General features: G+C 43.6%; 1 protein-coding gene across 1 annotated transcript in view; it reads right to left on the bottom strand.

Moving 5' to 3' along the window:
* LOC124040691 (pinopsin-like) overlaps nucleotides 1-19,039 on the bottom strand; it is a 58,814-nt gene that overhangs the window by 28,120 nt on the left and 11,655 nt on the right. The window contains exon 2 of the mRNA XM_046357766.1: nucleotides 15,410-15,738. Coding sequence (XP_046213722.1) covers nucleotides 15,410-15,738 — 329 coding nt within the window. The remainder of the gene's footprint in view (nucleotides 1-15,409; nucleotides 15,739-19,039) is intronic.

The raw sequence follows: 19,039 nt of genomic DNA on the forward strand, positions 1-19,039 counted from the left end.
AAAATGCAATTGTTTTCGTTGTTCTTATGCCTGCCCATACCATAACCCTACCACAACAACGGGGCACTTTGTTCACATCAGCAAACCGCTCGCCCACATGATGCCATACATGTGGTCTGTGGTTGTGAGGACAGTAGGACGTACTGCCAAACATTCTAAAACAACATTGGAGTCGGCTTATGGTAGAGAAAGGAACATTTAATTCTCTGGCAACAGCACTGCTGGACATTCCTGCAGTCAACATGCCAATCGCATGCTCCCTCAAAACTTAAGACATCTGTGGCATTTCTTTTCTTTTCCCCAGCACAAGGTGCACCTGTGTAATGATCATACTGTTTAATTAGCTTCTTGATATGCCACACCTGTCAGGTGTATGGATTATCTTGGCAACGGAGAAATACTCACTAACAAGGATGTGAACAAAATTTACTGACTTTGGACTTCTTAACCACCGGTAGAGCTCTGTTATTTCCTAAATAAACATAAAGTTGAGGGAAAAAACTATTAGAGTTCTTACTGTAGTAATATAATATAATATATAGTATAACATCATAATTTTACACAAAACATGGTGTAAAAACTAAATATAGGCAGGTTAAGCAAACACCAGGACACCCATTACCAGACAGAGATTCATTTACACATGTGCACACACACACACACACACACACACACACACACACACACACACACACACACACACACACACACACACACACACACACACACACACACACACACACACACACACACACACACACACACACACACACACACACACACACACACACACACACACACACCTTTAACACAAACAGCTCCCAACCTCAGAACAGGGAGAATCTCCTCCCTTGAGCTTTAAACCCATTCAGTATGCCATCATTCTTATTCATAGTCCCAGTATGGCTCCAGTTTTAATGCATTGTAGGGATGCTAAATTCCAACAGCAAATTAATTGTAGTCATGAATATTTTATTTCAAATAACACAAAGAGCAAACCATTAGAGGTGTGAAATGTGTTTGTTTTTTTAGAAACATAATAACAGATTGGCGACGTCAGTTGTTTTAGGAAGGCTTGTATTTATCATAGACATTGGATTGCTGCAGAACACAAAATATCTGTAGATAGCTAAATATCTCAGGTTGTTATTGAGGCTTTCACACGTTGCAGCTACAGTATATTTAACTATTGAGCAATTACCACATTATGTGCACTGCTTTATCATGTGCCTTTTAAAAGTAATTCACGCATCCCACAGAGTTTACCACAGTGTTTACCATGAATGCGATCTTTGCAAACATTGTGGAAATTGCCTTTAATAAAAGGCGCTTTGTTGGTAGTGCAGAACGAATTAATCCTGTCCAAAGAGCCAGCGGGTGTACTAAACCACGTTGAGATGCGCATCGTTTCCACATTGCCTGATGTCTGTGGGAGACACATCTTTAGGATTGTGTCCATAGAAATGTTTATTTCGTTTTCATGGAATGTTTCATCCTATTGTTATTTTTTATTAATGACACTTTATTTATTCACTGTGTACTCAAGACAGGGAAGACTGTAAAATAAGACAATCTCCCGGAGACTAAGCCATCCTAACGTCTGTAAAGTTATTTCCTTCTGGATGTTCGGACCTTAGTTCTGTTGTTAGGTCTTTGTTTTAGTATGGTCAGGGTTGTGAGTTGGGTGGGTTGTCTATGTTCCTTTTCCTATGTTTTGGGATTTCTGTGTTTGGCCTGGTATGGTTCTCAATCTGCTGTCAATCGTTGGCCCTGATTGAGAACCATACGTATGTAGCCTGGTTGTCCCTGATTGAGAACCATATGTAGGTAGCCTGGTGGTCCCTGATTGAGAACCATATACGTAGGTAGCCTGGTTGTCCCTGATTGAGAACCATACGTAGGTAGCCTGGTTGTCCCTGATTGAGAACCATACGTAGGTAGCCTGGTTGTCCCTGATTGAGAACCATACGTAGGTAGCCTGGTTTCACTTTTGAGTTGTGGGTGATTGTTTCCTGTTGTAATGTTTGTTTCACATTTCAGGACTGTTTCGGGTTTCGTTTGTATCATTCACTTTGTTATTTTGTATTCTTTAGTGTTCAGTTTAATAAACTAAAATGGACACTTACCACACTGCACATTGGTCCGATCTCTCCTTGTCAGAAGAAGAGGAGAACCGTTACCCACCACCAAAGGACCAAGCATCGTGGTAACGGACAGCAGCAGCGATCTCCAGACTCCTGGACATGGGAGGAGATCCTGGATGGCACAGCCGGGAAAGTATCGCCACCCCAAGGCAGAGCCTGAGGCAGCGAAAGCCGAGAGGCGGTGGTATGAAGAGGCAGCATGGCAGCGCGGTTGGAAGCCCGAGAGGCAGCCCCAAAAAATGATTGGGGGGGCACACGAGGAGTGTGGCGAAGTCAGGTAGGAGATCTGCACCAATTCCCCGTGCTTACTGTGGAGAGTGAGGGACCGGGCAGGCACCGTGTTATGCCGAGAGGCGCACAGTGTCCCCGGTGCGCAGGCATAGCAGGGCCTCGTATCGGCCGGGCTAGAGTGGACATCGAGCCAGGTGCATGAAGCCAGCTCAGCGCATCTGGTCTCTGGGCATCTCCTCGGGCCAGGGTACATGGCACCAGCCCTACACATGGTGTCTCCGGTTCGCCAGCAAAGCCCAGTGCGGGCTATTCCACCTCGCCGCACTAGCCTGGCTACGGGGAGCATTCAGCCAGGTAGGGTTGGGCAGGCTCGGTGCTCAAAACCTCCAGTGCGCCTTCACGGTCAGGTCTATCCAGTACCACCTCCACGCACCAGCCCTCCGGTGGCAGCCCCCCACACCAGGCTGTCGCTCCGTCTCCTCCCTACAGGTGCTCCCGCCTGTCCAGTGCTACCAGTGTCTTCCTCCTGCCCAGCGCTGTCAGTCTCCCGTCTGCCCTGAGCTGTCAGAGTCTCCCATCTGCCCTGAGCTGCCAGAGTCTCCCGTCTGCCCTGAGCTGCCAGAGTGTCCTGTCTGTCCTGAGCTGCCAGAGTCTCCCGTTTGTCCTGAGCTGCCAGAGTCTACCGTTTGTCCTGAGCTGCCAGAGCCGCCCGTCAGTCAGGAGCTGCCAGAGCCGCCCGTCAGCCAGGAGCTGCCAGAGCCATCCGTCAGCCAGTAGCTGCTAGAGCCGTCTGTCAGCCAGGAGCTGCCAGAGCCGTCCGTCAGTCAAGAGCTGCCAGAATCACCCGTCACTCCAGCGCTGCCGGAATCTCAAGCATGTCCGGTGCTGCCGGAATCTCCTGTCCATTCGGGACCCGTGGCTTGGGTCCCCAGTCCGAGGTCGGAGGCGAGGATCGCCGCTCTAAAGAGGCCACGGAGGTGGTTAAAGAGGGGAGAAAGACTCCACGTCCCGCGCCAGAGCCGCCACTGCGGACAGACACCCACCCAGACCCTCCCCTATAGGTTCAGGTTTTGCTGCCGGAGTCCACACCTTTGGCGGGGGGTACTGTCACGTTCTGACCTTAGTTCTGTTTTATGTCTTTGTTTTAGTATGGTCAGGGCGTGAGTTGGGTGGGTTGTCTATGTTCCTTTTTCTGTTTTGGGATTTCTGTGTTTGGCCTGGTATGGTTCTCAATCAGAGGCACCTGTCAATCGTCACATTTCAGGACTGTTTCGGTTTTCGTTTGTATCATTCACTTTGTTATTTTGTATTTTTTAGTGTTCAGTTTAATAAACTAAAATGGACACTTACCACGCTGGTCCGATCGCTCCTTCTCCTCCTCGTCAGAAGAAGAGGTGAACCGTTACACTGGAATCTTCTTCTTTGATTTAGCAAAGACCCTCACTTTTCCAAACCAGAAACAAGCAAGTGGCTTCACTGTTAAACAGAACATTTTAAGGGGCAATCTGCAATTGCGACATCTGCTTTCTTTTACGTTTAATTCATGACATATACCCATTGATTCATGAAGAATACAATTTATACACTGAGTATACAAAACATTGAGAACACCTGCTCTTTCCATGACATAGATTTACCAGGTGAATCCAGGTGAAAGCTATGATCCCTTATTGATTCCACTTGTTAAATCCACTTCAATCTGTGTAGATGAAGGGGATGAGACAGGTTAAATAAAGAAGGAACATGGATTGTGTCTATGTGCAATTCAGAGGGTGAATGGTCAACCCTGCTGGGTTTTTCACACTCAACAGTTTCCTGTGTGTATCAAGAATGGTTCCCCACCCAAACTGTGGGAAGCATCTGAGTCAACATGGGCCAGGATCCCTGTGAAACCCGTTGTTTTTTCCTTTGTTTGTAAACAAAGTAATTGTAAACAAACGATGTATAGCCTCAAAACATGTTTAAAACAAAACATTTGTGTACAGATCGAAATAGGTTGGCAAGAAAAATCTGCTAATCAGCCAGGCCAGTGCTTCAATTCCGATGTCGAATTCTCTGGGGAATAAAGATATCTATTCTCAAAAGACAGACGTGGAGACAGGAGTAAGATTCGCAGTGGCTTTCCTGAATATGCCAAAGTATGGCAGTGATATTACCGTTCATCACTCACAGTCGTTGAATGAATGCCAGGGCCTCAGCACTCGATGAGCTGCTACACTTTGTTTTGGATAGATGGTGAAGGAGCGTCGGTGTGAGGCACCAAATTATATATTTTATAGCTAAAGACAGAAAGTAAAATGGGTTTGTTTTGGCAATGCTCACACTTGTTGTCATTGAGTCAGAGGCTGTAGCCGCTGCACTAAGAAATTAAGTGAATTAACACGAATCAACTCGACCCATGCATAGATTGATATAAACATTTGAAATAACACCTACCCCCAACTGAATGTGCTGTAACTGGAAACCCTCTCAGATGGACAGTGACAGCTTGTATGAAGTGGAATGGGTGGAGGGAGATATTAGCAACAAAGCTAACATATTCCTCAACACTGTGTTGTACACTCTCAAATAGTTTATTCGACTTTTGCCACCAAAGATGGCAGACCATAAATGTTTGCAAAATGATGAAGAGCTTTTTTTTAGCTTCTTTGAACTTACCCCTTTTCCCTTTTTGTTTGGCCCTGATGCTAAACTATTGTCCCTCTCTGATGCTCATTATTACGCACACCTGTCACCATCGTTACGCGCATTGGGGCATCAGACTCACCTGGACTCAATCACCTGCCTGATTACCTTCCTATATCTGTCACTTCCTTTGGTTCTTTCACTAGGTGTTATTGTTTCTGTTCCGTTGTTTCATGTCTGTACGCTACTCATGTTTCTTGTTTTGTTCCTTGTGTTATTTATTATTAAAAACTCACTCCCTGAACTTGCTTTCACGACTCCCAGTGTACATGTTACAACTATGAAGAGCTAATTTAGTTCTGTCGGTTTATACAGTGACGGTTAGGTAGCTAATTGAGATGCTTCAATGTGGTCCTATTGAGCCCGTTAAATGTTCTCTAGAACCGTGTGGAGCTTTTTCTTTTTGAATTTTTTGTCCGAAGAAACGGTCGACCAGCTCTCGTGTTTGGATAGGTGTATTGGTGCCGTCTCAGATTATTGCATGGTTTTCTTTTTCCGTAAAGTTTTTTTGAAATCTGACACAGCGGTTGCATTAAGGAGAGGTATATCTATAATTCCATGTGTATAACTTGTATTATCATCTACATTTATGATGAGTATTTCTGTTGAATCGATGTGGCTATGCAAAATCACTGGATGTTTTGGGAACTAGGGAATGTAACGCGCCAATGTACACTCACATTTTTATATAAATATGAACTTTATCAAACAAAACATACATGTATTGTGTAACATGAAGTCCTATGAGTGTCATCTGATGAGGATTATCAAAGGTTAGTGATTAATTTTATCTCTATTTGTGCTTTTTTTTCTCTCTCTTTGGCTGGAAAATGGCTGTTTTTCTGAGTTATTGGTGACCTAACATAATCGTTTGTGGGCTTTCGCCTTAACTCCTATTTGAAATCGGACACTGGTGGGATTAACAATAAGACTACCTTGAAAACGATATAAGATACATGTATGTTTAAGGAATTTTAATTATGAGATTTCTGTTGTTTTGAATTTGGCGCCCTACACTTTCACTGGCTGTTGTCATATCGATCCCGTTAACGGGATTGCAGCCATAAGAAGTTTAAAATCCTTTGAATTTGGGGAGAATTTGTTTTGATGTTGCACTGACAAGCACACACACAAAATCTACAGCAATACTTTACGTAGTGTAGCTTGTTCATTTTTTTCTATTACATTATATCAACCCATGATGCAGTGAATGGTCCTGGGTTGCAACCTTTTTCCAAACAGGAAGAAAATAAATAGAAAACATTATTTTGGGGGGGGGACTTCTGTCACCAAACATGAAAGCAAAAACACTTTGGTAACTAAGCAACACGTGGTAATAAGTGTGAGGTATTGCCTACGGGTCGGCCAGATGTGGCAGACCTCGCTAAGTGAAAATCCCAGATGTGGCAGACCTCGCTAAGTGAAAATCCCAGATGTGGCAGACCTCGCTAAGGAAAATCCCAGATGTGGCAGACCTCGCTAAGTGAAAATCACAGATGTGGCATACCTCGCTAAGTGAAAATCCCAGATGTGGCAGACCTCGTTAAGTGAAAATCCCAGATGTGGTAGACCTCGTTAAGTGAAAATCCCAGATGTGGCAGACCTCGCTAAGTGAAAATCCCAGATGTGTCAGACCTCGCTAAGTGAAAATCACAGATGTGGCAGACCTCGCTAAGTGAACATCCCAGATGTGGCAGACCTCGCTAAGTGAAAATCACAGATGTGGCAGACCTCGCTAAGTGAAAATCCCAAATGTGGCAGACCTCGCTAAGTGAAAATCACAGATGTGGCAGACCTCGCTAAGTGAAAATCCCAGATGTGACAGACCTCGCTAAGTGAAAATCACAGATGTGGCAGACCTCGCTAAGTGAATATCCCAGATGTGGCAGACCTCGCTAAGTGAAAATCACAGATGTGGCAGACCTTGCTGTCATGTATTGTATTGTCATGTCTTGTCCCTGTGCTTTCTCTTCTCTTCGTTTCCCCCTGCTGGTCTTATTAGGTTTCTTTCTCTCTCTCTATTCCTCTCTCTCTCTATAGTTCCGTTCCTGCTCCCAGCTGTTCCTCATTCTCCTAACGACCTCGTTTACTCTTTCACACCTGTCCCCTATTTTGCCCTCTGATTAAGTCTCTATTTCTCTCTCTGTTTCTGCTTCTGTCCTTGTCGGATTCTTGTTTGCTGTTTGCTTTGCTTTTGTTCCGTCCAGTTGTATTCTGCCTCGTCATCAGATACTACGTGTGAGCAGGTGTCTCTATCCTCTACGGCCCGCGCCTACCCGAAGGGACCTGCAGTCTGTTGCCGCTAGCCCTGCAACTCTCCTCAACAACTAGAAGGGGGACTCTCCTGTTAAACTAGAGGATTTGTGTTTTCCCTGTTTGGACTTCCCCTGTAATGTTTGGACATTAAAAGACTCTGTTTCCGTTATATCGCTTTTGGGTCCTCACTCACCTGCATAACACTCGCTAAGTGAAAATCCCAGATGTGGCAGACCTCGCTAAGTGAAAATCACGGATGTGTCAAAGCAAATATGATAATCACCTAAAACTGAGGGATTGCGGAAAAATGACTAAATCTGAACGGATATTCACTGTCAAGGGATAAATGTCCGTCACTCTATTGCTAAATCGGTGCTCTTACACACTTTACAGCTAATTGTATTATTTAAAAAAGCTTTTACCATCACCAAATGTAGTAGCCTGGGCACCAATCTCCTTACCTAACATTCCACTCCTTGGCATCCCTGTAATTTTCCAAAGTCTTTGACAAATGACAATACACAGTGGACATGTAACAAACAAACCGACACTCAAACTGACATACACCAAAAACACAGACAGCACATTGACACCTTACGAGTATAATTAGGAGGTGTCATTGTAATAAAGACTTTAAGCACTTTCAATACAAAGCCATGCGCGGTAAATAGCTATTTTTGTCTGAACTAACGAAAGACTACACTCTGGTGTCCATGCCAAATATTTCTCTATTTTAATGCAACAGGTGTGTGGTATCATCTTGACAGCTGTGAATCCCTCTCACACCTTCTTATCGATAGAAAATGGTTGCCCAAATCAACAGAAATTGGACCGGAGAAGAGACATGGTGGAATTGCAATTACAGAGAGGAGAAAGCTTTCATTGGGAATGAAGGATATGGAAAGAGTCAGACAGTGAAAGTGTCAAGACAGTGAAAGAGTCAGACAGTGAAAGAGTCAGAGTGAGAGTCAGACAGAGAAAGAGTCAGACAGAGAAAGAGTCAGACAGTGAAAGAGTCAGAGAGTGAAAGAGTCAGAGAGTGAAAGAGTCAGACAGAGAAAGAGTCAGACAGAGAAAGAGTCAGACAGAGAAAGAGTCAGACAGTGAAAGAGTCAGAGAGAGAAAGAGTCAGACAGAGAAAGAGTCAGACAGAGAAAGAGTCAGACAGAGAAAGAGTCAGACAGTGAAAGAGTCAGACAGTGAAAGAGTCAGACAGAGAAAGAGTCAGACAGTGAAAGAGTCCGACAGTGAAAGAGTCAGACAGTGAAAGAGTCAGAGTGAGAGTCCAACAGTGAAAGAGTCAGACAGTGAAAGAGTCAGACAGTGAAAGAGTCAGAGTGAGAGTCAGACAGAGAAAGAGTCAGACAGTAAAAGAGTCAGACGGAGAAAGTCAGACAATGAAAGAGTCAGAGTGAGAAAGAGTCAGACAGAGACAGAGTCAGACAGAGAAAGAGTCAGACAGTGAAAGAGTCAGACAGTGAAAGAGTCAGACAGAGAAAGAGTCAGACAGAGAAAGAGTCAGACAGTGAAAGAGTCAGACAGAGAAAGAGTCCGACAGAGAAAGAGTCAGACAGAGAAAGAGTCAGACAGAGAAAGAGTCCGACAGAGAAAGAGTCCGACAGAGAAAGAGTCCGACAGAGAAAGAGTCCGACAGAGAAAGAGTCAGACAGAGAAAGTGTCAGACAGTGAAAGAGTCCGACAGAGAAAGAGTCCGACAGAGAAAGAGTCCGACAGAGAAAGAGTCCGACAGAGAAAGAGTCCGACAGAGAAAGAGTCCGACAGAGAAAGAGTCAGACAGAGAAAGTGTCAGACAGTGAAAGTGTCCGACAAAATTACTGAACCGATGGCCTCTTGTCAATTTTAATTCTAGCAATTTTGTCAGAGCAAATATAGAGCCAAGATAAAGGATAATTCAAGTTGCGGGGGAAGCCAAATTGAAATGTAAGATGTCAGGTCGGCGATGCAGACAATTAAATATTAGGCGGTTCCACACTCAGGAACGTTATCAAAGACATCCCTAATAGCTGAGTGATTCATCTTTCAGTCATAAAGTGGCCACGGCTTAATGGAAAGGAATGACATCTATGATTATGGCCTGGCACCTTGCCATGGAAAAGTAGTCATTTGTTTTTATGAGTACTCTCTGTGTGTGTGTGTGTGTGTGTGTGTGTGTGTGTGTGTGTGTGTGTGTGTGTGTGTGTGTGTGTGTGTGTGTGTGTGTGTGTGTGTGTGTGTGTGTGTGTGTGTGTGTGTGTGTGTGTGTGTGTGCGTGTGTGTGTGTGTGTGTCATTTCACATCAGTAATAAATTACATTCACTAGGACGGTTCTTCTCATAGCTTCCAAATGGCATCAGGCATCAAGAATCTCCTCATTACTAATGCCTCATGTAATACAAAATCACACACACACACACAGCTCTCCAAAGGGCTCACTTCGCCCAATCCCCCAAAGCAGGTACAATTTCATACACTTGCACACCTTCAAAACAGACACACTCTTTGCTTCACTGCTTTTCGTTTAGTCCCCTGAGACACACACACACACACACACACACACACACACACACACACACACACACACACACACACACACACACACACACACACACACACACACACACACACACACACACACACACACACACACGTCCTGGGACCCGTTCTGGTTATAACAGCCATATTATCAAGCAACTGGAAGCTCTGCACCCAATAGGGAGGAGGGAGTGGAGGAGAGGGTCGAACCCTTCAGCAACGCATCACAAAGTGAGTGGGGGACCAATTACAGTATTTCAGACAATCAAAGTGAGTGTGATGCTGTCAAAAAATATGGAGGGTGGAAAGGGGCTCAATTGCAGGAGGCCACTGGGAACGTCATTCCATGTCACTGTTATGAAACAGCAGAGTACTATAATAACAGCTGTAAATCTAAATCACATTAAATCTAATCAAATCCTAAAAGCTTGCAGCCTTTTGTCACTCCCTCAAACCACACAACTGCGATATAAACCAATTACAAAGAAAAAAACAGAAAAAAACAAGACAGCCACTTCCTGATAATTTCCCTGTTTTTTTTTCTTCTCTAGCAGCCTTTGTGGCGAACTTGGTTGTTTCTGGTGCAGCACTGATAGTGGCTGTGCATGTCGGTCATCGTGTGCACCTGTCAGAGACAAAACTGGCACATGTGGCATCTCTGGTCTACCTCTGGCTGACTATTGGCCATCACATTTGGCAATCGACGTCAGTCTGCACAACTGGCTGTCACAAAGCTTCAGAATTGAATTGCATTATAGGACAGATATATAGGACAGTATCTTAACGTGCTCTATTGGCTATGTAGTACTAAATTGGTTTCATCATGACAACAAATGTAAATCAACTTGTATATGTCAGTAACAGTTTGTATAGATATTAAAAGTTCTGAATGGGACATTTGGACCCAGCCTAATAACTGCTCATACCTGTCAGATCTAGAAGAAGTGTCTGGTGCAAAGGTTCGATTTTGAAATTGAACACACGACTCACCCTCTAAAGCAAATGGAAACTTCACATCACCTCTTTGAGCGTCTTCAATCAGGCGTTAGGGTCACAATCACAGCACGGAAACTCTGGTCAAAGTGGCCAACTATCTATTACTACTTTCTCATCCTACTGGACCTCTACACTTCCTTTGACATTGTTTACCATTATATCCTCCTTGGAATAATGATAATGATAATGATAATAATAATAATGGAAAAGACTCTGGAAATCACCGGAACAGCCTTGGTTCATGTCCTAGCTGTCAGACCGGCAGCAGTTTCAAATCCACCCATGCTCATGTCTGCTCCTGTCCCCCACAAGGCTCAGTCCTAGGGCCTCTCCTTTTCATTATCTACATCCTGCCAAATCATCCGCCAACACGGTCTCCATTTGCACTGTTACGCTGATGACACAGAAATCTATTTTCACTCCAAATCCACCACTGACCTCCACCCGTCGTCACTCATCAACCTCCTAAAATAAATAAAATCATGGATGAGCTCAAACCTTCTGAAGTTCAATGGCAATAAGACAGAGGCCATGTTGTTGGCACCCAGATCTCTCCTGAAGAAGGAGAGGAGTTGAGGAGTTTGACCTCGACTGCTGCCCTGCCTCTCAGGTGAAGGATCTTTTCTTTGATGCCCACACTAAAACCATCACTAAATCTGCCTTCTTTCTCAAGAACATCACCAGACTCCACCCCTCCCTTACAGACTCAGCTGCTGAAACCCTTATACATGCCTTCATTACCTCATGCATGGACTATTGCTTAAATATATCAAGAACTCAGCTGCGAGACATCTCACCCGCCCTAAATCCTGAGAGCACATTACACCCACACTCCTCCACCACTGACCTCCAATCAAAATCAACTTTAAAATCCTTCTACTCAAACAACGAATCCCTGCATGACTTGGCTCCCTTCTATCTCTCTCACATGCTACACAGCTGCAACAAAAAAATCTAAAAACACCACAATCATTCAAATCCAACAAGTATTCAAATCCATAAAATAGGCATCATTACAAAGATAATTTATTATTAATTTGCTACATGCATGTCTTAAGAAACTGCTGTGCTTTGAGTGTTGTGAGCGTATGTAATCGCAGTAATTCTATTTTGAAATAGAGCTCAAGGTGTCACTTGTAAGAGGTGTTTGGCAAGGTGATTTGAAAAACTGCAGCTCTTTCTGATATTTTTTTATAGTTTCTTACTTGTTTCATTTCCCCGCGTCAATTCCAAGCTCTGCTGTTCATCAGATTCTTCATATATACGATTTAACAATTGATAATATTCTCACCCATTAGTCTATGGTCAATTTAATCTTGTCTTTAGGCTAAACTCTATTATTATATGTGTGAAAATGTTTTTCCCGATATGGTTTAGTTGTAGTTTCGATGGACCATCATCAGCTGTGCAGACTAATTGCTAGTGATTGACATGGTGGTGAATGACGGGAAGGGGGGGGGGGTAACATGTCCTCTTAAAACTACTTACAAAACAAATGATGTTTGTGATATTAAGGTTCTAACAACGACAGTGTGTTATTTGCGGTCACTTTTGATAATGGTGTTTTCCCACTCATGGAGCTGGAGCTGCCATGTGCGTATTGCTCCACTTAAAATGTGAAGACAAAAGCCTCATAGTTTATCAACATTTAAAGCTAAACGTTCTGATCTGTTGCGTCAGCCACATTGTGTAAAGGTTTTCCTCCTCTTCGTCTGAAGAGAAGGTGTAGCAAGGATCGGACCAAGATGCGGCGTGGTAAGTGTCCATGCTTGTTTATTTAAAAAACATAAACTGAACACTAAATTAAATACAAAACAATAAACGCGAACAAACACAGACATGGAAACAAACACCCACAAACAGTGAAACCCAGGCTACCTAAGTATGATTCTCAATTAGAGACACCCAGGCTACCTAAGTATGATTCTCAATCAGAGACACCCAGGCTACCTAAGTATGATTCTCAATCAGAGACAGCTAACGACACCTGCCTCTGATTGAGAACCATACTAGGCCGAAACATAGAAATCCCAAAATCATAGAAAAACAAACAGACTGTCCACCCCAACTCACGCCCTGACCATACTAAATAACTACAAAACAAAGGAAATAAAGGTCAGAACGTGACACATTGACTGAAATACCCTGACTGTCACGACTTCCGCCGAAGTTGGCTCCCCTGCCTGTTCGGGCGGTGCTCGGCGGCCGTCGGCACCGTCCTACTAGCCACTACCCATCCCTTTTTCGTTTGTCTGTTGGTTTTGTCTTATTAGTTTCACCTGAGTGTATTTTAGTTTAATTAGCTTCCCTACATGTAGTAGTTTGACCCGCCCTTGTTTTGTGCGGGATTGTCTTTTGTTATGTGTGTACATATTAGGTCGTAGTGTATTTTATTTTCTATACTGGACACCCTGTGGTTTTGGGTTGTCTGTAGTGTCCTGTGCCCTGTATTGTATTGGGCTTATCAGTTTGGTGTGCAATAGTAAAGCACTTTACTCCATTACTCTCTCTCTGCGTCTGATTCCTGCACACACACACCTAGTCCCGCGTGACAACACTCCCTCAAATATTTTGGAGAAAATATCCTTTCTATTTTATTCAGCTCTGTTCAATTGTATTCTTCATACTATAAAAAAATATATAATATAATGCCACAGAATTCTAAACAAATCTTGCCTGCTAAATGAACTAGTGTAGCCCACAGCCATCAGGACCTAACATAAGGACAACTCAGAGTATGCTATTCAGTTCTTCTGAACAACATTTTCTTCATATTATGCTTCTTTAGACCTAAAATAAATAATTGATTTATTGTGAAGGGTTAGGCTATATTACATGGCTTTACTAGACTTTTGTAAATGTAGATGTTCCAAAAGTCTGCATCAGTGGCTTGTAGGCAATGTGTGGAAGCCAGGAGATGCTACGTGTGTTTATGTTAATTAACAGTCAATTACTGTGAGACCGGCAGTTAGTTGCATGACAATCACCCTGACTCAATTTTGTGACTGCCACAGCCCTAGTTCCAACCCCTGCCTTTGGAGAAACCTTTGGGTTTCAGGTAGAACCCTTTTCACAGAGGGTTCTACATGGAACCCAAAATAGTTGGAACTGAAAAAGAACTTTTGGAACTCATTTTTCGGAAAGTGTTGTATTTTAACAGATTATTGTCAAGGTATGCTCTCCATTTGAAGTGTTAGCTACATGAGTATCTACAGACAAGCCTGTCTTTGGAAAAATAAAAGCAAGGGTACTACTGGATATTACATGGTATCCATAGGCATTGATCAATCAAATATCACATTCACTGCATTGTTGGGAAGGGCCCGTAAGCATTTCACTGTAAGGTCTACACCTGTTGATTTCGGCACATGTGACAAATATGATTTGATTTGATTTGAATAACATTTGATTTGATTTAAATCGATGATACAGGGTGACTTGGTGTAGGTTTCAGGGTACTACACTCTTAGAAAAAAAGGGTTCCAAAAGGATTCTTCGGCTGTCCCCATAGGAGAACCTTTTTTGGTTCCAAGTAGAACCCTTTTGGTTCCAGGTATAACTATTTTGGGTTCTATGTAGCACCCTCTGTGGAAAGGGTTCGACAAAAAAATACATTAACACCGACAATGGGTAAGCTGCATCATTCCAAATGTCCCTCCCTCACCTCCCCTACGGTGAGTGGCTATTTATCATTGATAAGGTAGAGATGGTGGAGCCTGTCACAGCTTAAAATAGATGAATCGATTTCGCTATCCTCGTGTGGCTCGGACCAAAGACGAGCACTTTAGTAGATTGGGGAATTCAACGCTGTCAGCTTCTCTGCTTTATTGGTCAAGTACTTGCTTGACAGGGAATAATTTGAGAAGAAATAACATTTTTTTAAAGAAAGGAGGGAGGGATATGCTTATTAAAATAATGGAAAGTGGTTATTATTCATGGCTGCACATCACTCCTCATGGTTGTTGAAGAGCCGCTGAGTGTTTATCATTTTAAGACATGATGCACTGACAGTTGAGCGAGCTGTACTCCTGGGAAGAAATCAGAGCAGGGCGAGATACACTGAGAGAGAGAGAGAGACCTCCCCGGAGCGACAGCGCTGCCTTTACAGCTTGTCTGCTCATATTTCCCCGGTCAGAGATGAGTGTGGAAGTGAAAACAGGACTTGCTGTAGTTCATCATGATTTAGTGTATTGGAAGTATCGTAACATACGTAATGGTTGCAGGCGAGACACAATTGTGGTTTATTCCATATACTGTATTTAACAGCTGAACTTGGTTGAAATTTTTTTTAAGGCATTTTAAGGCAGGTGGTAAAGTTCCTGCAACAGTAAAGTTGCTGCAAAAATACCCCACAGAGTCTATCGTTCTAAGTAAGGAGGGGGAGGTCTAGAAAGGGCCACGATGGTGATAACATACTGTATGTCTCTGTATCTGCAACTCAGCACGGCTGAGAAATAGTCCATGCATTTAATAATGTGCACTGTAACACAGTTATGTGTGCAATAGCCACTGTTTTATGAGTTAATTCATTAATTTAAGAAAACAAGTGTCGTTGTCCTACTCACCTGTTTGATTGCATGCATCAGTTTAGCATAGCAGTAGACTATGACCAGGAAGGGGACGATGAGGCAGAAAACAAAGAGCGAGATGATGTACGAGATATTGTTGGCGCTCTTGGCCATCCAGTCCACTGAACAGGTGGTGCCGGGCCCCTCAGGGCCGTAGCGGCTCCAGCCGAAGAGCGGCGGCAGGGTCCACATCAGTGAGTAGACCCAGGAGAAAGCGATGCCCAAGGCTACCTTCCGGTAGTTGGTGGAGTCGGCCTCGGTTGGACCCATCATGGTAGTGTAACGCTCGTAGGAGAGCACGGCCAGGGAGATGAGGGACACGATGCCTTGGAACCAAAACACAGACACGTGCTCAGAATATGTTGAACAGGGCCAATACAGAAGTTCATAAAGGGAGGGCAGGACAACATCACAGACAACACTTCTGACTTCAAACACATGTTTACCTTTGGGGTGTTTGAACAAAAGGCAGACAAAGCAGTGGGAGTGCTTATGCAGTTAAGTAATGAAGCACAAGGTGGAGTGGTATATTTGATTTATCTTTATTTAACTAGACAAGTCAGTTAAGAACAAATTCTTACTTACAATGACAGCCTAGGAACACTAAGTAAGAATTTGTTCTTAACTGACTTGCCTAGTTAAATAAAGGTAAATCAAATATACCACACTACCACAATCCCTGAGCTGACAAGAAATATTTCTGTCATGTTCAGTGGCAGAAAGACAGAAATGTATCTTGTCAGCTCAGGGATTTGAACCAGCAACCTTTTGGATACAGGCCCAACACTCTAACCACTAGGCTACCTGCCAACCCTACACTCTAACCACTAGGCTACCTGCCACCCCACTCTAACCACTAGGCTACCTGCCACCCTACACTCTAACCACTAGGCTACCTGCCACCCCTCCCACTAGGCTACCTCCACCCCCTCTAACCACTAGGCTACCTGCCTTCCCCTCTAACCACTAGGCTACCTGCCTTCCCCTTAACCACTAGGCTACCTCTAACCACTAGGCTACCTGCCACCCCTCTAACCACTAGGCTACCTGCCACCCCTCTAATCACTAGGCTACCTGCCACCCCCTCTAACCACTAGGCTACCTGCCACCCCCTCTAACCACTAGGCTACCTGCCACCCCCTCTAATCACTAGGCTACCTGCCACCCCCTCTAACCACTAGGCTACCTGCCACCCCCTCTAACCACTAGGCTACCTGCCACCCCCTCTAACCACTAATCCTTCCCCTCTAACCACTAGGCTACCTGCCACCCCTCTAACCACTAGGCTACCTGCCAACCACTAGGCTACCTGCCACCCCCTCTAACCACTAGGCTACCTGCCACCCCCTCTAATCACTAGGCTACCTGCCACCCCCTCTAACCACTAGGCTACCTGCCACCCCCTCTAACCACTAGGCTACCTGCCACCCCTCTAACCACTAGGCTACCTGCCACCCCCTCTAATCACTAGGCTACCTGCCACCCCCTCTAATCACTAGGCTACCTGCCACCCCTCTAATCACTAGGCTACCTGCCACCCCACGGCTAAGACCTGTTCTTATCTCACCACAAACTCCCAAGGTAAATTATTGCTATTATAAACTGGTTACCAACGTAATTAGAGTAGTAAAAGTACATGTTTTGTACAGACCGTGGTATACGGTAGTTTATATGCTGTGTATGCTGGCTTCCAACTGTAATGCATTCATTTCGGTTGCTATTACTTTGCAAAGAGAGATTCCAATGTACTATGGAAAATGTAAGGGTGATCACTCTACATACAGTAGCAAAGGGGCAGAATTCAGCTTTTAGACATTATGCAGGAGGGCCCATTATACCAGCAATGATTTATATTTTATTTAACAAAGAGCGAGATGACATAAATCAATTAAGAACAAATTCTTATTTACAATGACGGCCTACTGGGGAACAGTGGGTTAACTGCCTTGTTCAGGGACAGAACAACAGATTTTGAACTTGTCAACTCAGGGATTCGATCCAACAACTTTTCAGTAATTGGTTTAACGCTCTAACCACTGGGCAACCTACCGCCAAATTGATGCCGCAAAACCTGTCAATGCACACACTTCCTGCTACTGCACCCCGAAACCTGACCCCCGTCATCTTCTTTGTCTTGTTTGTCATTTACTTTGAAGTGGAAATGATCCATGAGGATGTCCTTCACAGCCATTGATTTCCAACAGCAGTGAAGCAGACACAACCAGTCCTCTAATTAAAAAATATGGACCAGACCTTTTTTCCTGTATAGTTCTCCTCAGCTTATAAAGGCAATGGGGGATAATGTACTTGGGCTGTGGCAGCGCAGGTTGTTAACGCTGGTTCACAGTATTAATAAATTACATTCATGCCTGAGTACATGTGTAATATACAGCTGTTGGCTATCTGAGCCGCAGGCAAAGCTCTGAGATTTTAGTCACATGTTTACCTCATACTGTACGATCACAGCTGCTACATTGTGGGTTTGCATGCTACATTGTGGGTTTGCATGCTACATTGTGGGTTTGCCTGCTACATTGTGCGTTTGCATGCTACATTGTGGGTTTGCATGCTACATTGTGGGTTTGCATACTACATTGAGGGTTTGCTACATTGTGGGTTTGCCTGCTACATTGTGGGTTTGCTACATTGTGGGTTTGCCTGCTACATTGTGAGTTTGCATGCTACATTGTGGGTTTGCATGCTACATTGTGGGTTTGCTACATTGTGGGTTTGCCTGCTACATTGTGGGTTTGCTACATTGTGGGTTTGCATGCTACATTGTGGGTTTGCATGCTACATTGTGTGCTACATTGTGGATTTGCCTGCTACATTGTGGGTTTGCTTGCTACATTGTGGGTTTGCTTGCTACATTGTGGGGTTTGCTTGCTACATTGTGGGTTTGCTTGCTACATTGTGGGGATTGCTTGCTACATTGTGGGTTTGCTTGCTACATTGTGGGTTTGCTTGCTACATTGTGGGTTTGCTTGCTACATTGTGGGTTTGCTTGCTACAATGAGGCTATCAATTCAAACTTGGTATGTTTTCATTGATATTCTTGACCCATCTGGGCCTGTGGGATTTGTGGATTTATGAGTTCTGAAATTGCAATATATATATATATATATATATATATTAAATGGCACTAATAAATACTTACTGTATCTCGTGGTTTCTATACATAGACATTCAGATACTCCATTAAAAATAAAGTGCCCAGTATCTTCTCCGTGCACTGACACCAGGACCCCAGTGACATCTAATTAAACAACAAACCATCTAATCAAACAACAAACCATCTAATCAAACAACAAACCATCTAATCAAACAACAAACCATCTAAACAAACAACAAACCGTCTAAACAAACAACAAACCATCTAAACAAACAACAAACCATCTAATCAAACAACAAACCATCTAATCAAACAACAAACCATCTAATCAAACAACAAACCATCTAAACAAACAACAAACCGTCTAAACAAACAACAAACCATCTAATCAAACAACAAACCATCTAAACAAACAACAAACCATCTAAACAAACAACAAACCGTCTAAACAAACAACAAACCGTCTAATCAAACAACAAACCGTCTAAACAAACAACAAACCGTCTAATCAAACA

This window comes from Oncorhynchus gorbuscha, linkage group LG08, assembly GCF_021184085.1.
Source record: "Oncorhynchus gorbuscha isolate QuinsamMale2020 ecotype Even-year linkage group LG08, OgorEven_v1.0, whole genome shotgun sequence".
NCBI classification, from domain to species: domain Eukaryota; kingdom Metazoa; phylum Chordata; class Actinopteri; order Salmoniformes; family Salmonidae; genus Oncorhynchus; species Oncorhynchus gorbuscha.